At 35.4% G+C, this 24,414-nt stretch overlaps 1 protein-coding gene across 1 annotated transcript; it reads right to left on the reverse strand.

The window, feature by feature from the left end:
- Positions 1 to 470: 470 nt before the first annotated feature.
- cta (Guanine nucleotide-binding protein subunit alpha cta) lies at positions 471 to 23,787 on the reverse strand. Its single transcript, XM_011315094.1, has 5 exons — positions 22,680 to 23,787; positions 13,298 to 13,558; positions 12,287 to 12,337; positions 5,706 to 5,923; positions 471 to 2,739 (listed from the first exon to the last, which is right to left on the reverse strand). Exons 1-5 carry the CDS (start codon positions 22,899 to 22,901, stop codon positions 2,382 to 2,384), a joined length of 1,110 nt encoding a protein of 369 aa, XP_011313396.1. The 5' UTR covers positions 22,902 to 23,787; the 3' UTR covers positions 471 to 2,381.
- Between the last annotated feature and the right edge of the window lie 627 nt (positions 23,788 to 24,414).

Consider the following 24,414-nt stretch of genomic DNA (forward strand, 5'->3'; position numbering starts at 1 on the left):
CACGATAATACTGATTCACTTTCGTTTAAAATGAATGATGAAAAAGAAAATTATGAATTTGAATTAATGAAACCTGGTAATTAACAATTGATTTTTAGTTTATTTCGCGTAATTATTAGTTTGTTACTTTCATGGATTCATTGTTTACTAATTATTTGTCTCGCTCAAGTAAGCATAGAGTGAAGATAAATGGATGAGAACATCTTAATAGCATAAATTAATAATGTAATTAATGTGTACCAGCGTAAAATGAACACAAAACTGGTGTAGTGCACATTTTCCGTCATCAATTTTCCTTTTTCATTTGGTTCTTATGGCATGGTTCTAGTATTTGGTTTCTTCCTCTTGTTAACATCATTAATGAATCAACGATTAATTTAATCATGAATGATTAAAAAAAAATATATTCCACTACAGAAAAATAAATTAAACTTTTCATTAATTTTTATTATTTTCATTTGATCTTATAGCACGATCAAATCGATTATAATTTTTTTTATTTATATAAATGTTAAACATGAGAAAAAATATTTGAGCTGCATCTGTTTCGCAAGCTAATCAATCAATAACGTGAATGAAAAATGGATCTTTTTCAAATAAATATGCATATTTCCATAGCTATTGAACAAGTGAAAAATGAAAAAACTGCAAAATGATCATATACAAAGTTTTCTTCGTCTCTTTTCCGAAGTAGACATAAAGTAAATCCGTTTTTGAAGTACATTTTTATAAAAAAAAATGTTTTTCAATTACCAAAAAATGTGACTGATTTTCAAAAGTTCTACAAGCAGAAAGTAATTTTTAGGAGACCTTAGTGTAGAATAGTATATTGTGCACCATGGGAGGAAAACAGGGCATTCCAACCCGCGTGGGTATTACCGAACCGAGGCGAAGCCGAGGGTGGTAACCACGCGGGTTTGAATGTCCTGTTTCCCTTCCGCGGTGCACATTGTTCTTTCCGTCATGGCTACACGGAAAAGTTCGATTTTTCTTCGTAAATGAAGGGAGGAATGTGGGTTATGTTATCCCGAGGATGCTCAAAAACAATAGAAATCCGAGGGAGAGAATAGGCCACTTTCTTCCCGTCATTTGGGGAGTAAAATCGAACTTTCCGTGTAGGTATGACGGAAGTGCATTTTTAACAAATGAGCAGTGAAGCTTGTGTGAGACCAGCAAATACAGATTATTGTAAAATAAAAAAAGATCGAACGAACGATCAATGTGAATCTTCTGATTTTTTCATCGGTCTCGAGCTTTTCCCTTTTTCTTGTTTACTGGGTCTTAACCCTCAGATTTCTGCTTCTTTTCACTCAATAATTCAAATGGTAACATTGTCGTCTTAAAGTTTATCAATTCGATCACTTTTAATCGATATTTTTCCAGAACTAATTATTATTTATTTAACACAATTTCGTCTTTACAGAAGATTCTGTTCTAATGTTCATGTAATTGCTCCTATTGCAAGCAATTTCCTCTCGTCGGTAACGAAATATGGCGTTTAAAAACAGAGGGCCATCGGATTTTCTTTTGGTTTGCCGATAGAAACATCAGATTGCAGTGAATTACTTTTCATAGTAATTTTTCGCTAAGGTTTGAGAAATTGAAATTATGTATCAAGGAAGGATTCTACTATAAATTTTCTGACGATTCACGTTCGATTAACAGTATAATATCTATTCCTCTAATGCTATTTTTCATAGACTTATGGGGCTGAAACTGAAATTTATTTTGATTAGAATCATGGAACTCTGCGAGTTTTTACCCCGTATAAGGTAAAATAGTTTTTTGTAGTTACTTCAAAATTGTGACTGCATTTGATAGTCTCACTCAAGTCAATGTCATTTTTTAAAAGAGGTACCTACATTATTTGCAATTTTTCGGACTTCTGAAACTTTATGGTTTCCACAATATTTCCAAGCGGCCGAACGCCGTCAATAAATATTCATCAGACAATTTGTCAGACATTGTTAGACACTTGTTTTCATCGTTTCCCTACTTAATTATTGGTGTTGTATATAAAAATGTAATAAAAATCTATAATATGGATGCATAATCCGGCAGTTATTGTTTCTTTCGTTTAGATTACAGAACTATCCAGATTAAATATCTAAAATTTGGAAGTGAAAAATGTCCTAGATATATCGTTTACTTCATAGCGTAGTTTTTTCCTTTCTCAGATGTTCAATGTTTCAGTATACTTTTTCTGTACTCAATATAGTAGTAATTTATGTACAAAATTCGGAAATTTTGAATATTTACGAATTGAATGGAATGAAGAAAAAAAATTGTGGTACGGAATTCGAATTTCATATCATTTATCGTTTCCATCCAAACAATCATATATATCAGTTTTTTTTTCTACGTCGCAACGTGATCAGCATTTATTGTAACATGAGAGACTCCAAATTTCTGTGTAAAATGGTATCTTTAACAGCATTGAATACAACTTTAATATTTTCCGTATCAACAGCTGTTGTAAAATGATGGAACAGGGATTTACGTGGATCACGTTTAACAGATATGAACATATTGAGTATAAAGCTCTGCACGTCTTTAATGGAATGTGAATCACCGTTAAATTGTGGAAAATACCAACTTACATTAGTGTCCGACGATTTAACTTTTTTCTCGAGTAGATCAGTTTTGTTGAGGAAGAGAATTATCGATACACCACCGAATATCATGTTGTTTACTATTGTGTCGAAGATGTTTCTTGATTCTTCGAGTCTATTAGTTCTCCTGTGGACGATAACAAAAAAACATTTTTTCAGCCATTCCAAACGTTTCATGGATTTAACTTCATTGAGATAAGGGACTAAATATTTTAAGTATGCAGTTACAAGATAATTACTTATTTGCAACGTTTTTAGACCATTTTATTCTAATCTTCTAAGTTTGACTTCTTCAATTCACCAATCATTCCCACATTGAAATATTCGAATGAAATTACGACTTGTAATATCATAGTAAGTTCAAAAGGATCAAATATGAAAACAACTTAAGGAGGTGTGACTTCCTTGGCTTCGATTAGGGGTGAAATTTCTTTTCGTAAAAGTTATCCCTCTGATTACTACGCACAATTTTGGGCATGTCGGTATAAGTAATTGATTATTTCTCTGAAACATATTTTCCGTCGATTTGGGACTTGATATTATGTGATATGTTGAAGGAAAAATTTCCACCTTGGACTATTCAAATTCGTACACGAAAAACAATGCGATAAGTATCTCTCCAGTTACATGATAGAATATTTCTATACGGTTTTTTTTAAGCAAACAATCGTAAGAAGTTTTGATGTTCAAAAAATTCCAAGGCCTTAGGACGAGGAAGTACGCTGCAAAACTGGATTTTTGAAAGTTGACATTTTCATTTCTTTGGAACAAACCTTTAGGTCAGAGGTGGGCGACCTCAGCTCCTCGGAGCTACTCCAGTTCCCGACCCCCATTAGGCAACATTGTCCCAAGCACTGATCTCTATATAACTCTATATAGAGAGCAGTGGTGATCACCCTCCATTGGGTGATGCGCATGCGCAGTCAAGGGCACGGTAGTACTCGAGCTACTATTCTGAGGCGCTGCTTGTCGTACAGTACTGCCTCAGTGTCAGCGTAGTGGGGGCATAGGGATAGTCTATCCAGTTATATAGAGATCAGTGGTCCCAAGCCATAAAGTTTATGGCTCCATCCCATTGATCTCTATATCAGGCATGGGCAATCTCCAGGTAGCTCGGAGCAGAGCCATAAACTCGAATTAGAAATCCAATAAAGTTTACAACCATTTCAATAATAAGGGTCTTAGTACTAGCATAGTGGGGGCAGTAGTGGGGGCTTCACAGGTACTAAGGTGGGGAGTATCCCATGAAGCATCTGGCAAGAATTTATCCTCCGGAAGGGTAAAACTTGTCGCGCATCTGATTATTTTTTAATGCACACATGAAAAAAAATTGAAATTTTTCTGATCGACTTATTTCGCTGCTTTTCCTTTACTTGAGTCTCATTTCTCCTCTTTTCCTTTTCTTAAGCGTCACCCTCACTTCGGTTGATCTCAGCGGAGGAGAAGGGCCTTTACGATCTGGGTCATAAAGGCCCATCACCCGATACAATGGGCTTTCGTCAACCCTTTGTTACGCACTAATAGAGGTCGGGAGCACGACTTGCTCTCAGAGCAGAGTTTGCCCAGCCCTGCTCTATATAACTGGATAGACTATCCCTATGCCCCCATTACGCCCACACAGCAGTATGTAATTAGCCGCAAATTATTAACAATTACAAAAACGAACTCATACAATCGATTGTAAATCGTTCGCAGGTGATAGTAAAAAAGATCATAATGTTTAAGAGTAGATAGTTTTTTTATAAAAAATAAAAAACTTATGACCCATGTAGTTAGCCGCATTTTTTTTTCTAATCACTCTTAAATGATTTTTTTTATTGTAATCGTTTGCAATTCGTTTGTAAATACTATATTCATTTGAATCGACGTTTAAGAGTCATTAGTCTGGAAATTATCAGCAATAAACGTGATTGCAAAATTGCGTGGAGGGGATAAGACTTTGCAGTATGACGGCGCATGCGCAACTATTCAGAGGATTTTTCTGTTATACGTTCAAAAATAGATTAATGTCTTTCTCACTTTAATTTTGAAAGATTTCACTACGGCTGTCTTTTAATTGAACATTGAGTGACACATCGAAACCATTATCATTAACACTTCTGTTTAACAAAAAAACGTAAGTATTGAATTCAAGGTTTTTGCCTAACCCTAACTGGGTTTATGAAATTAACAGCATAAGCTGTAAGCTTGGGTGGGAATAACCAGGGATTACTCAAACGATAATTGTTCTCCAAATGTCACCCATTAGTGAACAAGTTATTATAATTATTAATGTACTTACAAAAAGTACCCAACTTTTGTTCCAAACAATATTTCAATTATAATTTCAAAATTACTTCAAGAAATCTATGAAAGATACGAAATCTTTTTTTATAAAGACGAATAAAACCAACCAATAGCCAATCAAAAGGATACCAACAAAAAAAACAATAATTGAAAAAATATTTCCATTGGAGAAATAGAACATTTTTCTATTTCATTTTTTCTACCACCAGGTTTCTGCCGAATATCCCCATTACTCTTGCCTACGTGCAGGGCATCATGGGCCCGAAGGGGATGGAGACATAAACTTTATAGCTTGGGACAATGTTGCCTAATGGAGGGCGGGAGCTGGAGTAGCTCCGAGAGCTGAGGTTGCCCACCTCTGCTTTAGGTTATCCATCAATTTTAGATACTTCAGCAAACTTCACACTTATGAATAATTTTGAAACATGCTATATTGGATACATTGAAAAATTATTACCGAGGTTTCGAGAAATTTAACCAGCCCATTGTTAAGATTAACAAAGTCAAATAAAAAAAAATAAAATTTCGACGTTGAACGCTGCATATGGAAAAAAACGTAGACGGCAAAATGCTTAAACTTTTGAGACTAGTATTTCCATATACCAAATAATAGATCGTCTGAATTTCTTAGTACTAACATATCGATAAATTTGTCACAAATGCAAAAACACTGCAGTACTGATGCAAGGAATATTATTGATACATACTCTGACTAAAATTACCCGTACTGGAAGTTAGTCTAGTGATCTTATTGTAGATCATGAATTAAAAAAGAATATATGCTTTCCATTTGGAAGACCATCTTACCTATCTTCTAATAAAACCTGGTCGAACTCTGATGATGAAACGAGAAAAAGAATCGATGTAACACAGTCGAAGCATTGATACCACTTTTGCCTCTGTGATCGTTGTCCCCCAACATCCACAAACAGAAACGGTATATTATTTATTGGAATAACAAATTCAGAAATTCCTTTCGTTGCCTTTCTGCAGTGTAATATATCTTGATGTGTTGGCACATATTCCTAGAAAAACAAACAGCAATGAATATATGTAAAAAACAAATCAACTAAAAATTAAAAACTAAAACTAAAACACTAACCGTCCGGTGAAAGATATGGGACAAAATTCAAGCAATAGATTTACGTAACCATTATTATAGTTTCTTCTATTTCTAGATCTATTCATTCGACTGTTTTATAACAATTATCAGAAATGTCGGGTAGATCAATATAGAATTTTTAAGAGGTATTGACCTTAATAATAGTAGTAGAGTAGTAAGTACAAGTGAATTTAGGATAAAAAATCGGAATATTCAAATTTTTTGCGGAATATACAATTCCGCAAAAACTTGCGAAATACATTTTGATTGCATAATTTGCAACGACTATTTTGAAGGAAACCGAATTTGTTGGATAGCGTTTCAAATAGTGATTAAAATAGTTTCATACGAAATAATATATATATACGAAACATATCCAAAATAATAATATTCCTGTGATAACTTTACTGACTTTGCGTATTCACTAAAGCAGTCTTTAATGTTATAAAAGCTGGAATTATCCTAAATTTCACCTTTCCATGTGAATGTTTTCTAAAGGCAATTATGCTAATAATGGTTTCATTTACAAACTGAAAAACGGAAATTACTAATCTATCTGGGCATGTATGCGGTTATGTGAGAGTACCACGCAATAGAGTAATTTTGGAGGTAAATCAATTTAGATGACATTGTAGTATTTCAAAACCTAATAAAATAATTAGAGTTCCGTTGCATTAGTTTTTCAAACGGTATCTAGGTTTAATCAAATTTCAATGTCATCTGAAATATTCATTAATCCGTCTGAATTCGCTCAAAGAGCATTGCGTCATTTTTGAAGGTCAATGTATACCAGAGCATACTTCTTGTCTGCAATAAATATAGAAAAATTTTTTGGACCTTATGATGGGGTTCATACCAGTCGCGTTCCCGTCGCGAACCTGGGTAAAGCAGAGAGCTGATATGATTTCGTATAAATAATATCCAGTATTTGAATTTAAGAAATTTAAATGTAATATAAATTTTTAAAAATGTATATCTCTAGAAGAGAGAAGGAGTGGGAAATGCCGTTCACCTACCGAAGCCCCCTCTTAACAAAGAGATGACTTGAAATGCGTAAATCCAAAAAAGTTCAAACTTGGGCGTTCCGATACATAAACAACAAGGATCTTGCTTAGGGAGTATCCCCTTGATCCTTGAGGGAATTTTTCTTCAAAAGTCCTGCTTGGTGTACACTGACCTTTTTGAATTTTCAATATGTAAAATTCTACTTCCGGCCACCATATTTTATGGAAATTATCACAAAAGTTTGCTGGATTGACATACGCGCCGACCATTTTTGAAATTTTCGATTTTCAATTAAACGAGAGCAGATGAAAGTTGACTTTAAAATTTCTGAAATCACAATTTCAAGAGGGTGGAGCTTCATATTGTTTTCTAAGTTTTCCATTACGGCAGCGGTGGCTATGATAAACTATTGATAGCAGGGTTGTCTACATTGAGAGAACAATTTTCTCCTTATTGTTGATGTCCAATTCATCATTTCAATCAAACATCTTAATCAATCATTTGACTCGAGATACAGGCGTGTTTAAAATATACGTACGAACGGTAAATAAAAAGAAGAAAAATTTCTGAACATTGAAGCCTGCATGGACCATCTGTCAAACGTGATCTTTAGTTTAAATTTAATCTTGTTAGCCTAAAACGTATTCAAACCTAGGATTAAATTTGTACTGGAGAAACCACTCCAATAGTTATAACAAGATCATGAGAAAAGGAGGACAAATTGTTGAAGACGGGGCAAGTCTAGATCTTCATTCCAACGTATCTGCCAAGTTTACAGAAAAATAATTAAACATACGCAACTTACGCAAATGCCATCAGAAACAGTTGACGGCCCGTTTTGATCTTATATTGTGATTGGTATTATTGGCGGCTAGTAGACTATTTGTTTTTAATTATTTTTCAGTGAACTTAGAAGATCCCTTGGAGTCAACATCTCCATTTGCTCCCTTGGAAGAATTTTTTCGCTTCTTTTAAAATTGTTTTCTTCTAACAATTGGAGTGATTTCCGCATCATAAATTTAACCCCAGCTTTCAATATATTGCAGGCTAGCAAGATTAAATTCAAACTAAGAATCATATTTTATAAATAATTCATGCGGGCCGTAGAATATTAATTTTTACTGACATTACGGAATTAATTGAAGAGGAATTACATCTTTACAATAACTTATACGGATAATTTACAGTGACCAATGAACATATAAGAGTTGTTCACTTTCGAGATCCATGAAAACGTGATCACCGTAACACCGGCGGTCACAATTAGCGGCTGATAGTTTCTAAGGCTTGAGAGACAATTATCATCTATATTAATTTAATGATTTGTCATGATAATCCAAGATAAAAACCCTTGAAATAAAATCTGACGTCCCATCGCGGTCTCAGGTCTCGTTGTCAAATAATCCACCGCTCGGTACGAGCGCGAGGTTGATCGTGGACCGATCTGTTATTGTAAATCAGTTATTTACAATTTTTACTGTACTGAGACTACTTCTCAACATTCATTAGGAGCACTTCAGGTAAATTGAAATTTCTTTTTGATTTTTGGAGATTACACATTTTGGAAGCTACACACATTTTCGAACGTTATTTTTCGCATGATGTGGTACCAAATTACAAATTCGAGAATTTATTGCAAACAGATCTTGGGCGAAAATGTAACACTAAAAGGCAAGATTGGTCAAATATTCCCTAAGACCAAATCACATTTGTAAACTCATATACAGATTTCCCTTTAAGAATGTTCTGCACCCCTATATGATGTGTTTCTGTAATGAGAGCTTACCTAACCTGAGTAGTGTTGTCGCCACATCTACTGATTTTACACGTAATTAATTAATTTCAGCATATATAGCTCATGAATCAAAATTCTTCAATGTTCTTTCACATCTGTATATAGAGCTCAAAAAATTTAATGAACAACTCATCGTTGAAATTGTTAAAACTAAGAAAAACCCGTGTCATAAGACTCAATGTTAATCGTTGAAAAAGAGGAAAATTAATAACTATTGTTCTGGTTCATTCGCGCTTCCACAAATTTAACTAAGCAATTTTTGCATTAAAGTCTATTTGTACATCGATTTTCATTAAAATTTAATCGTTGCTTCGACATACGAGTACTATGTAAGGGGGAGTTTTACTACCCTAAAGTTGTGTAGTGTAGAATTTTTTTTCGACAGTGTTCGTTAAATTTTTGGTTGTGAATATTTCAAAAAATTAGTTACAAAATAAGCACTTTCCATTTGCGGTCGGTGTTTCTAAACTTGAGATAGAAATTTTCGAAATTCGAGACATTTAACATATTTAAATAGAGTTTCACCGATTACAATTTTTTAATAATCAAGGGCTCGATAGTTTTTAAACCTAAAAAAATGGAATGTAAATCGTGGGAAAGAATACAGAAAAAAAATCAAATCGATTGACCATTTGGTTTACGCGATATAATTATCGAAAATTCATAAATTTATATACTTGAAAATAGTTAATATGGAAAATATATAGTTATGCTTTAGCTATTCTTACACAGTGCAATCAATCAAGTGGGACTATATACCGTCAAAAGATTGTGTTTTCAACTTGCCCGTTTAACAGCGGATAAACTTTTTGCAGAGACAATCACGCGACAACAACCTTAATAAAATTACCGTTTTTTTTTCTAAAGCGAAGACGTAAATCGGAGAGATTCACCGTTTTCGCATTTTATTGCTTTTTCACGACAAAAATATCTTGATCGTGCAATAATTTTCAGGTGTTTTTTCTCAGCTTTTTAGAAATTGAAAAAACTTTAGAAAAAGCACAGGAAAATTATTGCACGCTAATGAAACTGCGTTAATCATGAAATAATGACAAAATGCAAAATATCATATACTTTCGTTGGCTCATTTCGATGAATAATTTGTTAGAAACCTAAAGAAAAACTGTAATTTTGGCTAAAAACGGGTATATTGTGTTTAGATTAGGGTTTTCTCGAAATAACTGAGGGCGGAGCGCCGATTCAGATATAACGACGAAGATGGGAATATCCGAATTTTTTTGCAAAATTTCCGTTGTTTACCGGAGGATGTCTTTGGTCTAGTCACTTAGACTCTATAGTGGTTAATGCGCTGATTTCCAAGCGTCACATGGGCAGCGGGGATTTGGGTCCCAGTGATGGAAAAGATTTTTCATGGCCGGAAAACGAACTTGTACCTTGTGCTATTACTGTAAGTTAACTAGAGGGAAGTCGGGTGAATGAATTCAACTGGGGTATCGCGGAGGTACTACTGGGATGGATTGGTAAAAGGCCAGTTAAGGTCACAGCATCTGGCATCACCCATTTATTATTTGAATGCTCAATTATAACAATTGACCATTCCGAATTTTGGAATGATTATTGAAGAATCTTGCTGAAGAATGGTGGAAAATGATAACTTCAAGGGTTTTGTGTCGGTAGCAGATTCTACATCTCCAAGAATAATGACATAGAATTTCTTGAGTTTATCATAATACTCATTATTAACAACAGAATTAATCAGTGCCGAAAAAAACCACTATTTGACAAAGAGCACTGTCCATAATTTCATGCCATAGGTGTCCGTAATTACGCGATTTTACCGAGCGAGGCGAGGTTAGGATTCCGGGCCCAATCTATTCCTATTAAAAAAAGCAGAGCACTGCCATGGCGCCCACCACAAGTGTCATGGCGCAATGCTCATGGGGCACTGTGCATTTATTCAGGATGAATCCACACGAGCAGTTCCATGAGAATTGACATGGAGAAGTGCATCAACGTCCCGGCCGCGGAGCGGCCGGGGCGGCGCTAGTTACATAAAATATCCTATTCTAAAAGAGACACGCTGGACACAATCGATTATCTCGAAAATTTCGAAATCATGAACCTACGATTCCTTATTGGTCCATCTGAAGTGGCGCGAGATTACAAAGTCGTAACTCTCTTACAGAAATCGTGTCATACCCGCGCGCTGGCGCGCGGTACGGATTCTCGTTAGACAAAACCCGTGCGTTATGAATTTTTTGACTCGTGGGATTATAAAACTCGCCTTCGGCTCGTGTTACAACCCTCCCACTAGCCAAAAAATCGATTACACACTTGTTGCGTAATATACTGATATTCGCATTATAGAAATAGTATTTCGTTTACTAGATAACTCGTTAATCATTCAACAATATTGTATCAGGTATACCATTCCAAATAAATCAACCGATAACCCTTATCGCCTTTGAAATACATGGCAATTTTATGACAATTGAAGGATAAAAGAAATGATCTCACATTTTTTGCGGTTCGTCCAGTTTTCGATTTCGAGGGGATAATTTTTTCAATATTTTTCATATTTCCACAGTAATTCGAGTTATGCCCATCCGATTTAATTTATTGAGCTTCAAAAATTTCTAGTTATTACTTCCTGTGCAAATATTTCCAATAATTTTTTTTATTCCAAGACTTTTTCGAAAAAGATTTCGATAATGTATCGAAAAAATATGGAATATATGGGTACATAGCTAATTCATTTCATACTGACTGTAATGGAAGGCCATCAACACAATTTGAAATTTTTTGGCCAAACAAAAGAAGATTGCACGGAAAATAAATCTAAGGTGAACTCCAAATTGAATGAAGGCTTCAGAAATTCACTTTAACTGCTAAAATTACCGGAAAGAAAATGTTTTCATGAGTCTTGACCTAATACATGTGCGAAATGGTAAAAAATTCCAAAATTATGCTAACCAATAATGTAATTTAATAGAACTTGAGTTATTGAGAAAATAAAAGAAAAAATAATAATATCCCCAATATTTTCTAAATTGCAGACATAGATCTTGAAGCTCAGTAGTGATAGAAAAAATCAATACGAATTTTGAAAAGGTTGAAAATCACCGGTTCCTTCATTAAATATGAAATACCTGATATATATTACAATAATAATGATAATGAATCCATTCAAGTCCGTGCACGTGAAAAGGGACCACTTCATAGGATCTAGTTTCTACTTTGGGAAATATTCACGTTTTTCACTTTAAGCTTTGGATTTTCCATTGTTACCCTGGTTTTTTTTTATTTGATACGGTTTTTTCCATGCTATGGAATTGATTTTCAACTCCAAATATGAGGAATCTGAGCAAGATTTTTGGAGTATACATAGCTGTAATGCCGCTGAAGTAGGCCTTTTCATATGAACGGCCACACTTATCCAGACAGACTATTATTGATCAAGTAAAATAAAAAGATCAATTTCTGGATGACTCTACTGGTAGATACTGATTTATATAAATTAATTACCACTCTTGCTATTCGATCCAAATTATCAAGAAAATACTGCACAGAGTCACTCTGAAACAAGAAAAATGAGATTATTTTGATGTCTGCAGAGAACATGCTTCAAATATTCAAAAGAATAATAAATTTAAGGATTTTTTAGGCTCTGCAATGAAAGTTTGCCGCAGAAAATGATTTCCACAATGCGCTTAGTCAATTGTAACATTATTTGTTTTTCTTAACTATTCGTTGGTAGTATGGAAAATGAATGACTTGTACGCATACATGATTAAAAAAATACTATTGAGGTAAACGATTTAGGTGTTTATGAAATCTTGATGGTAACCAGTGAAAATGCAGTCGATTCTGATCGCGTTGGTAGCGCCGATAGAGAAATATATCAAAGAGATTTTACTCCAGAAATCCAAAGACAGATGGGAGACATCAAACACAATTGAATTATCTTATTTAAAATGACTTCTTTCATTCAGCAATTAGTTTTCTGTTGGGGAACAAGGGATTCTCCTCTGACTCACTTCTGTACTTCAGTTGTTCTAAGCACTAAGTGCTTTATGTGCCCGAGTAGTATTAGGATTGAGGAAATTATAATGTGCATATCACTGTTTAATGCATTTAATTTTTACATTTCAGTCAATGCCCTCATGGTTTTTCTCCATTAATTTTTCAAAGTGCGCCTTTTAGAATATTCAAGCAGTTTAGTTATTTATTTTACTTGCATAGTTAGAATTAACCAAATCGTAGCCAAATCCATGTTGAAAATAATTAAAATTTTGTCGTTCAGCGTCATGTTTCGAAGTTTCCAGGACACAGAATTTCGGGTGATCATGGTCGATAACAACTGAATGATTTTCGTTGATGAAAAGTTAATAACAATCGTAGTCGCACAAATTCCTTGTCCATCTTTCTCATTTTTTGAAGAATCGAATTTCTAAGAGATACATATCTCTAATTCAGTGATGAATTCATCACTGTCTTACTACTTTAAATAATTGTGTTGAAATTTCTTGTAATTACCAGTTGAAACTCTCTTCTTCGATCAAATGCCTTTCTGATTGACGCATCGTGCCACAAGCTCTGCAATGAGGGAACATAATGCAGAAATAATCTGGCATCCAGTATCATGGTATTCTCAAACTTCAGTAGCTGATAACCAATGTCGTAATTCTTTGGATTCTCCCACGGTATGTTTAGCTTATCACGCGCATCAACGAGAACTTTCATACCTTTTATTATGTTCTGGTATATAACATGCTGGTATTCCTTGACTAACTCCGGCTGTGAACAAAAACATACTCTCAATAGATGTTATTTATTTAATGTATTACTGTTGGTGTATTTCTTTTTAAAAAAGTAAGGAGGGCACCAATGCTATTGGAAACTATTATTTAAAATTCACTTATATCAGTTCTGTACGTTGTAAATTTGACTTCATGTTTCGTTTATTGATTTTATCAGTTAACAATACACAGCAAGATAATATCGATATATCGATAATTTTAGAGATAGAGACATCTATAAACTGAAAATTTATTTGATAATAAATATAGATAAATAGTTCCTTGCGTAAAATAACCTATTGAATTGGAATTTTTTTTTCCTCCCTTGGCCAGAGCCTTACATAAACTGAAGAAACGTGGAAAGTTTTAAATATTGATTTGAAACTTTCCGACGAGTTATCCTTGTCACCTCACGAATAGTTTTTTCGATTTTTTATTAATATTTCACGATAATGATGATAAATGATAATGATGTAATTATAATGCAATGTCTTCTGCCTACCCAACTACACCAAATCCTGGTAGCTGATAATTGACTGACTGTCAATCAGAAGTTTCGTTCAATGACAATAGTGGTGCTATCGGATTGAATGTGATAAACTCATTTTATGAATAAACTTTCCTGTCCTACTGTTGATCAAATTTAAAATGTTATTAAAAAATGGGCTTCCATTATGAGTGCTACTGATAAATTACGTAACGTACTGATGGTACGAACTGCAATTGCCGTGACCCTTGACGGGTCAACTTCACAACTTCTCGGTGAATTCTTCCTTCCACATTCGTTGATATTAAAAATTTAGTTGAAAAAATGTGTGAAAATTCATAAAACATAAAATTAAACTGCATGGAAAAAAAATTTCATTGGTTCATGTTTTCGTTTCGTGTCTGATTAGGTGTAAATTATCGAAAAACTAGGGATTCGCTGAATAAGTGAGTATACAATTTAATTATGTTTATGTTACATAATAACTTATAATGACTGCAATTTAAACAATTCAAGAGACATACTTTCGCACAGATGAAAGAACATTTCACATTTCACATGTTTTCTATGAATAATTAACAATCGGTGAAATGATTGCGCACACCTTCCTTGGTGTGTGCAATCATCCGAACCGAAATTCCTTCTTTGATTTTTGAGTTTATTTCCATAAATGCCTTCATTTGTTGAGCAGGTAATAATTTGTGAATTTATGAATGTGCTATGAAACGTATAAATAGCTTTGGCGTAAAAAAGTTCAAGATGTGAGACGGAAAGCAATCTATTGTTCTCTTGCAGATAACCAATCACTGAACAAAAGTATAGTATATGTAGTATATGTAGTATATTATGCACCCCCGGGAGAAAACACTTTTCGACCGTGGTGCATATGCTACTTTATGACCCATGGGATAAACAGCGATAGAGCCAAGCGAAACAAGGTTAGGATTGGGCTTTTTACACCCGCTGGGACATAAAACTAATTTTATAATCAATTAATTCTATCATATTTGAGAATTTCTATGACAAAATTAATGATTTCATAATTTTATTATTAATTACATTTCGACATGTTAAACCGATCTAATCATTTTTTCAAACCTTTCTTTTCGTTAAATATAACTCATTTACTGGTGTAGAAAAAGGGGAAACGTCGGAACTAGCAATAATTCTGGTGGACAGAATTGGCACAGAACCTACCTGTTCAGCTGAGCACTTTAGTTTAGGGGTTAGTCTTGTTCTCGCATGAAGTATCAGTTTATTATCGGTTACAATACTAGAATAATGGTGTTAGGCGATTGTTTTCGTAATAGGTGATCGCGCGATATCGCAAGTGGTGATCCAAACAGTCAGTCTCTGTTCATCCTGGGTTTAACCTCAAAAAATATTTTATAACAAATCCATATATACGTGGAGAGGCAAATGCTTAACATTGAAACAGTATAATGTCAGGTTAATCCGGCGTAATAATGGGTTTAAGCGAAGAAAAAAGAAGTGGCAAGCAAACAACTACGGATACTGGTGAGCTGCAGGAGTTAGGAGAAATTGCATCTACGAGTGACCCATCAGAAACTAACGGAAAAATTCAGCCAGATGACACTGAGAGAGAATCTCTCGCTGGAACTCTTGAATTTAGGCCTGAACACGGCCTGTTGGAAGCAACGGTGACAATAATATTAGCACACAGACATGGTCTGTGATTGTATGTGTATCGGGAACAGTTTAGCCTCTGAGGCGAATTGTAATTCAGTCGATCAAAATATATTCTAATAAGCAGACGCTGTTTACTTCTATCGACACCTTTTGAATCTCTCAGTTCCGTGCCTTATCTGTAAAATTATTCGTTGTTACCAACAGGTTATGGGCCATTAACGCGTATAATTAAAGTCAAAATAGAGTTTGACTGGGATAAGTTTTTTAGAGAAACTAGAGTTCTCTAAATAGAGGTAAAATTTGTCAAAAGGGTGAAGTATTTAAAGGTCAAAATAAAGTTTAAAGCGGCTCGAAGGTCGAAAGTTAAGGATGGCCGAAAACAGTACAGGGCATACTTTCGGAGTCGAAAAACTCAACTACACTAATTATCCGATATGGAAATTCCAAGTGGAAGCCTTGCTGATGAGGGAAAATACGTGGGAAACAGTGGATCCAGGAATCCCACCCACGGATGCAGCACCGCTTGCCTGGAATGGAATGAAAGGAACCAAAAAGCCTGCGGAACAATTAAGTTGCTAGTTGAGGAAGGTCAAAGGCACCACATTGCCGATAAGAAAACGGCGAAGGAAATGTGGGTGATTTTGAGGGAGCATAATGAAAAAGCTACCTTGTCAAATAAAGTGGCAATTTTAAGGCAAATCAACGATTTAAGGCTTAATGAGGAGGGGGACGCGGAGGAGCATTTGTCAACTCTGTTCAACCTAGTGAATCAGGTAACCGCACTAGGCAAGAAGTTTGAGGATGACGATATCGTGGCAATAATGCTCAGCAGCCTTCCAGAATCCTACGGCACTCTCGTGATGGCATTAGAAGCTAGGCCTGAAACTGATCTCACTCAGAGTCTAGTGAAAGGGAAAATAATTGCCGAATGGAAAAGGAGATCTAATTCGTCAAATACAGGGTTTCCAGAGTTGGCATTGAAGACGAATAATCCACATGAAGGTAATCAAAGTTGTTTCTTTTGTCACAAAAAGGGTCATCGAAAGGCAACTTGTGGAAAATTTCTACTCTGGAAACAAAAACACAACCCGAAAGGTGGGATACAAAAGGCATCCACAGCCCAAGTTGACCATAAGGTAAACAGGGACAGTTAGGATGGGAGTGGGACAGACTATGCTTTCATGGTGTCAAGCAAAACAACAACATCGACTTGGTATTTCGATTCCGGTGCCACTAAGCACATGACAAACGATGTGAATTTCTTCATAAAAATGAACACGAATTATCGATCGCAAGTACGTGTGGCAAATCAACGTGTGTGCGAAGTGTTTGGGATCGGTTCAGGTATAATCGAATGCCAGATTAATAATGGTGAAAAAAGAAAAATTAAACTTAATAATGTTTTGTACGTTCCATCTTTTGACAGTGGGTTGATATCGGTAAGGATTATTGACGAAAAGGGATTTAAAGTTACAATAAATAAAGGTCGGTTGACTGTGTATAAAGGAACAAGTGAATGTGTGATAGGTGACTTGAGAGGGCAAATGTACGAACTGAGACAAATAGATCGTGCTTACAGTGCCCGCGTCAAACATGCAGAAAATTGTATACACACTTGGCACAGGCGATTTGGGCATCGGGATCCAGTGGCTATTAAGGCGTTGGCGAATGGCGGTATTGCTGAGGGGATAAGAATAACAGAGTGCTGCATCAAGAAGCTCTGTGAAAGCTGTATACAGGGCAAGTTAGCACGTAAGTCTTTCCCAAAGGAGTCGTCAACGATTGCAGGAGAGCCAATGGACATTATACACACGGATTTGTGTGGGCCCATCAATACGGAAACTCCACGCGGTAGGAGGTATATGATGACGCTGATTGACGATTACAGCAGATTCACTTTTCTATTCCTGTTAAGGGAAAAATCTGAAGCAGGTCAGATTATTAAGAATTTTGTCGAGATGACGAAAACTCAATTTAATAAAGTTCCAAAGAGTTTCAGGTCAGATCGGGGAGGCGAGTATATGTCTCATGAGCTTGACAAATATTTCAAGAGTCAAGGAATCACGCATCAGATGACGGCACCGTACACTCCGCAGCAGAATGGAGTGGCGGAGCGCAAGAATCGCTCCTTGATAGAGGCCGCAAGGACGATGCTGATTGATGCGCGATTACCGAATTGCTATTGGGGGGAAGCGGTGGTAACAGCCGCGTATTTGCAAAACAGATCGCCAACGAGGTCAAGGGATAAGACTCAGCATGAACTGTGGTATGGAGTTAAGCCTGATGTGGGATTCAGGTGGGATTTCAGGATTTTTGGCTGCAAGGCTTATGCTCACGTGCCCGGACAGCTGAGGAGTAAACTTGACAAAAAGGTGAGGGAATGTGTCATGGTAGGGTATGCGACAGGAACCAAAGAATATCGACTGCTCAACAGAACCACAGGGAAAGTCATCATAAGTCGAGATACGGAGTTTATCGAGTTGGAAGAGGACCAGGAGCCAACCAGAACTCCAATAGTCCAGAAAAAGTAGTCTCGGATGATTTTCATAAGGAGTGACTGTTGGGACGAAGTAGAGCAGGAGGAAGATAATGAACCAGAGCTACCGGGGAATGATAACACAGCAGAAAATTCCGAAATAGTGGAGGTATCAGAGAATGATACATCAGGAACCACTGAAGGGAACGAGTCCAGTGAAAGTGAAGTACCATTGATTGACAAATTAAGGACAATTGGTACGCTCACTGGAAAAGACACTAGGAATCAAGAAGAGTCAAGCCTAGATGAAGATGACGAATCAGAAGATGATGAAGAGGATTCTGATTCAGTTGACAATCAGAGTGGAGAACCATCCACTTTCAAGCAAGCCATGGAAGGACCAGATGCTGAAAAATGGAAAAAGGCAATGAATGACGAGATGGATTCGTTAATTCAGAATGAAACATGGAATCTGGAATCTTATCTGTAAAATTATCCATTGTTACCAACAAGGCCATCATATCCTTGAATTGGAATCTTTAGATCGGCAAATGTTGTGCACGTACTGTAAAGCAGTATTGTCTTTTCAGTTCATTGAGGATTAAATACGCCGTAGATTGTGTTTCGTATTTACAATCAGATACCATAAGTATTTATTGCAAAATAGGATAATAACGAGCGAAAGTCACAGTGGTAGTGACAAACGCAACACACGGTATGATGTAAATACGAAAAGTGCTCTAGGTATGAGAAATTTCTATTGAACATATAAAATGTATAAAGAGTTTTTTTCCGATCATATTTTATGTATTTTTTTAAACTTTTTTCGGGGACTCCCTATGCTGGATGAGGCTGGACACATGTGGATAAATTTCTATCATACATGAATATACCCTGTAATGACTTTAAAGCCTTCAAGAGATACGAAACCGAAGTTGGAGTAGCAAGGGAAGCAGTTGTAAAGGAAATTTACGAAGATGCAACAGAGTTGGAGAGACAGATGGCCGTGGAACGGATGGATATTCTTCAGAAATCGTTGTAAATGTCATTCTACAGGTGAATACCAATAACGAAATATACGGATGAGTCAAGTTCATACAACACCCAGGTTGGATTTCGATGAAGGTCATGAGGGTATTATGAAAATGACGTTTCATTCCGAACTCGTCAAATATTTTTGAAAAACTCCTGACCTGGAAACTTTGACTTTCCTCATATCTTATCACTCCCGTTATTTTCCTCCACACAACCCACGCTTCGAAAAAAAAACCATGCAGATCCAATCTCCTTCCTTGGATTTTCCATCTCCTTCTACAGACCAAAAGGTTACAGAGACGACTTCATAATAAAAAAACAATCTAGGGATGTAACGAATGATCTGAACAAAGGGAAATCAGATTCGTCCAAAAAACCAGTTAATTTTGATAATGTGATTCGATTGATGGTTTCATACATAGGTTGGAGTACAAGAGGATATGGTCGTAGTTACGACAGTTTAATCGGTTTTGACGCAATTATTGGTCATTTCTCTGGAATGGGCCTAGATTATTCTACGTGTAACCGAAAGGGGAAGAAGTGTGAGCCTATAGATGATTGTTCTGAAGATGACTATCGTTAAAATTTATAGATAATATATATAGATAAGACTCGGTCATTAAATTCGACTAGTGTGTCAGCTAGTCAGTAATATTGGGGTGTAATATGCAGCAGTGAGTCAAAATTATCGGATATCTTCCAATTGGTACGTTGCAATGAGTGGGTCAAATTCTTCTATGAAATTTGGAACACTCGTTTCTACGCAGTGAAGTTTGAGGTAAATATCCAATTAATTTTGGAGCACGAGTGGTATTAGACAGATTATTTTTCCACTCGGATTTCGGCCAAGCAGAGTGCCGTGAAGAGCCTCCAGATATAATTTCACACATACAGAATGTCAAAAAGTGTCTTTACATTGAGTCCTTCACTATTCTCATCCCTAGCGGCGCATCACCATTCGTTTGTTGATAAATATTTTCTAAAAAATCATCTGCAGTAACTGGCCGTTCAATCATGTTAAGAATAACCTAATTTTTGGTCTCACATAGAATCTTCATTGTGAAATGGCTTGAAAGATGATAATCATTTGAAAAGCTACTAACGAATACCCATTGGAAATTTTTAAGAAACATCCGATGAAATTTGCTATGATAGCCTCAAATACTTTGCACTGATTGGCTGAAATCCGAATTCGAAAAATAATCAAATACATATTTCTCAGTAGTTATTTTCAGACCTAGCTGTGGAAAACCGATCATTTCCACAGGCAAAGTTTACATCCGCGTCGAAAGCATGTTGCAAGGATGATGTTTTGCACGGCGCGGCTTTAACCTAATTTTTCCAGACGCAGGATCTAGAAAACGTGATTTTCCGAACGCGTAGCGTGTTTTCCCCGGCTAGACCTGAAAATAATTTCTTCAACTTACGAAATAGGTAAGTCACCGACATCCTCAAGTCCTACTCTCATCTCTAAGGCGCATTCTTATACCAAAACAATAACGTGATCGCTTTCTTCCATAGATTCAAACAGCTTTACTCATATGACCATGAATTTGCCTTTAGAGCAAAAAAAAAATATTACTAAATAGTATTTTATGCCATAAGCATCCAGTGGCACGCGATTCTAACCTTTACTTCGCTAGATACAATCGCAGATTCTGGGCCCAATGATATCAAATACTATACGGAACTTGTGCGTTATGGTTTTTTTTGACTCGTGGGAAGTTTGTAAAACAAGCCGAAGGTGAAGGCTATAATACACTGGCTGCATAATAAACCAATAACTTTATGATGAATTTAAAGATACGATAGAAATTTGAATTGATTTTCTTCGCCACGTTCTCTGCAAAAACTGATCATTTCTTTTGTTCAGAATCAAATATACTATTCTATCATTTGATATCGGTCAAACTACTAATGCTAAACTAAAAAACAAAAGTGTTTTGTCACAAAAAGATATAAGCGAGAGTTGGGGATTTCTTTTCAAAATTCTTAGTTTAATTGTGGTAATTGAAAAAAAAGTGTAAAAACTTTACCAAGCGCTTCACCCCGTTTCTACTATGCGAATGCTATCTAGAAAGGTTAACTTTTTTTCTTCGAAACATACAGAGGAAATTTTTTTCAAAGTTCGATTTCTGATCATGTTGAGTACAACGTTAATCATTCTGCCTATCAAATTGAACGTGGGGTAGAATATGTTAGGACATAATGGACATTTCTATTCCTTCTAGAGAAATGCTCATCGCTCAGAGATAAATTTATTTAATCGATTAGGCTCTGCTAGTTTAGCACTAGTAGTTGGACCGATATCTGATGGTACAGAAATTGAAAAATGTGCTTAATTGCTCAGAAAATCGTTTGCATGTATATAATAGATAGAATAAATTACAATTGATTTGATTTTTCGCTCGTGAATTGATAGCAATTTCAAGCGATTCTTTTTGTTTTAAGGCCCGCGTAGACTCTCTATCGAACGTCGACTTTTGTTTAAATTTTATTTTTTTAACCTAGAATACATTAAAATTTGGGATCAATTTTGTTTTGCGGGAAGCACTTGAATGGACATGAAAAAACAATGAAAAAAAAGAGGAAAAATTATTGAAGGGCGCTAAAGATCGATATTATTTAAAGGGGACTTACTAAGTTTGCTAAACAATAATAAAAAATACGTAGCTTACTATTACATCTAGCTGCCACTCAATCTTCTGGAGAGCAATGGTAAGTTGCATAATTTTTATTATTTTTTTGTAAACTTGGTAGATCCGTTTTGAACAATATCACAATTTGAAGAATAGCTCCCGCTACACAAATTTGATCCCATATTTCAATGTATTTTAAACTAAAAAAATGAAATTCAAACAAAAGATGACATTCGCTAGATAGTCCACCCGGGCCTTGAATCAAAATTTACAAATCATTGAAAATTACGATAACATTTAATAAAACTGTATTACATTCCGAGTTACGATTTCCTCGCAATCTGATCTATTGAAAATCAACTTTTTCATTGTAATTAAAAATTAAAACCGCAAACTTTTATCATTGCTTGTCAAGAAATTCCATTTCAGTTATCTAAATTGAATTTTAATGGACACATTTTTTTTTTTAATTTTCCTCAAGAAAATTTTTGTTCGACAATGCTTGTAAAACTTGCACTCACAGTATAGATTTACTTGAAATCAATTTACGTCATTACAGAACTTAATTCGCATCAGGAAATAATTTTTATTAAAAAAACATTCGTGGAACTTAAAGGCTAACATTCGGCAATTTTCATTTACAAAAAAAAGTCGAATCCCCTCCATCTCTCCCTCAAAAAACCCTTAAGGCAATGAAAATCTCTCACGCGCTCAGATCTGTACCAAAATTTCATTTTTACAGAGAGAAAGGATTGAAAACGTGTGTCCAAAAGCTCTCGAATATTCGTAATGATTACTATTAACACGTCAATGAAAGTAACTAAATACTCACTTCAAATTTGATACCATGAATAATTCGCATCTGTTTCAGAAACGTTGATTTACCACTTTCACCTGCGCCAAGTAACAGTAGCTTGACCTGTCTTCTAAAAGCCTGCCTATCCTTCTCAAGCATTCTATCAATCTCCTGGCTCTTATACCTCTGTTCAATCTCCTCAGGACTGAATTTGAATCTCAAACAACAAGTACATGACCACGTTAAGGAGCCCGCCATCTTAGACCCCTTCAATCTCCGTTCACAAAAATAATTAAGATTTTTTTTTATCACTATTTTACATCTCAGTGATTTTCATACTGTAGTGCACGTTGTTTTTAATTTTTTTTTTAGCATTTTTTTAGAATTATCTCCCAAGCGTTTGCAAAAGAGAAAAAGATGATTATTTCAGGTGTATTTAATGTCTTTTAGGGTACATGCAGGTGACTTCATGTCGACATTTCACCTGGGCGTTCACTTTCACATATTAATCAATTTACGTTTCAAAGATTCCACATTTTTTTACCAATTTATTTTTCAGAATATTCCAAATTCCTACGATGAGAGATAACCCAATTCCAACTTAGATATTTTCTCATCCATTTTTATGTTGGATTAATGACATGAATCTTCTTTGATGTCTTGAGGATGTAGAAATTATTGAATAATCACTTCGGGGTTAATTGAAGGAAATTCAGTGAGTTTAAAGGTTGAATGCATTAGATTGTCCCGAAGTCATTGGTTTATGTTGTGGAAGTTTAATTTTTTTTTGCACGACCCTGATATGAATTCTGTGTCTCTTTTTTTCAATGGTTTTACAACTTCACTTTATGACTTTACTGTCTCCAGGGCGTCCGGTTTTCTCCGACACGTCAGAAGTAATATTACTCTTTTTTTCTTTCACTGCTTTCTCCACGGCTATTATTACGAGTTGAGTAATTTTTCAAAATTTGTCACTAGAATGAGAACATAAGCACTGCATTTGTTGGGGTAATTCGTTGAAATTTTGCATTATACTCCATTTATTATACATAATAATCTATGTGTGATAAAAATCGTGTATCTGCCGCACCGCAAACGAGAAAACCGGAGTCTCCCTCTTGTTCTGCTCCCCACTACTGCATTGTTGTCAGTCACACGAGCATAACGTCATGCATTTTGCTGCTATCATGATCATGTTCAACCATAAGAGGGATAGCCCACAGGATAGCGCACGATGTACTCTGTTTTATTGACTGAGTTCGCCACGTATCACACAGACCGCATCAGAGTTTCCAGATGGTGGTTCTTTTAAGAGTGTGGCTATTCGTACGGAAGGAAGTTTGAAGTGAGCATTGCGTCTTTTTTGAGTGGATGTAAGCTACATTTAATCTGACTTTTCACTCGCTTCAAAGAAATTCAAAGAGCAACAATCCCTACAACTAACTTCAAGACAACGGAGCTCGGTAGGTACAAGAAATGTGAAATAAAAAAGTGGGAAGATGAGGATGAGCCGGATAGTTCAGTTGGAAGAGCACCCAATGCATAATTAAAAGGAGCTGGGTTCAAATTCTCCATTTTTCCAATCAATTTTTCGGTGACTGGTAGTTGGCACCACATAATTGAAAATTCATTAGTTTTTTTATTTAGATCAATAGTAGGACCTTTGTACATCATTGTAATACAATTAAAAAATTTTGTAGACCCTTCATTATTTTTTAATTAATTAAACAAAATAATGATGGGAAGTTAGCACCCCACCCCACTAATTTTT

This window comes from Fopius arisanus, unplaced genomic scaffold, assembly GCF_000806365.1.
Source record: "Fopius arisanus strain USDA-PBARC FA_bdor unplaced genomic scaffold, ASM80636v1 scaffold00348, whole genome shotgun sequence".
NCBI classification, from domain to species: Eukaryota; Metazoa; Arthropoda; class Insecta; order Hymenoptera; family Braconidae; genus Fopius; species Fopius arisanus.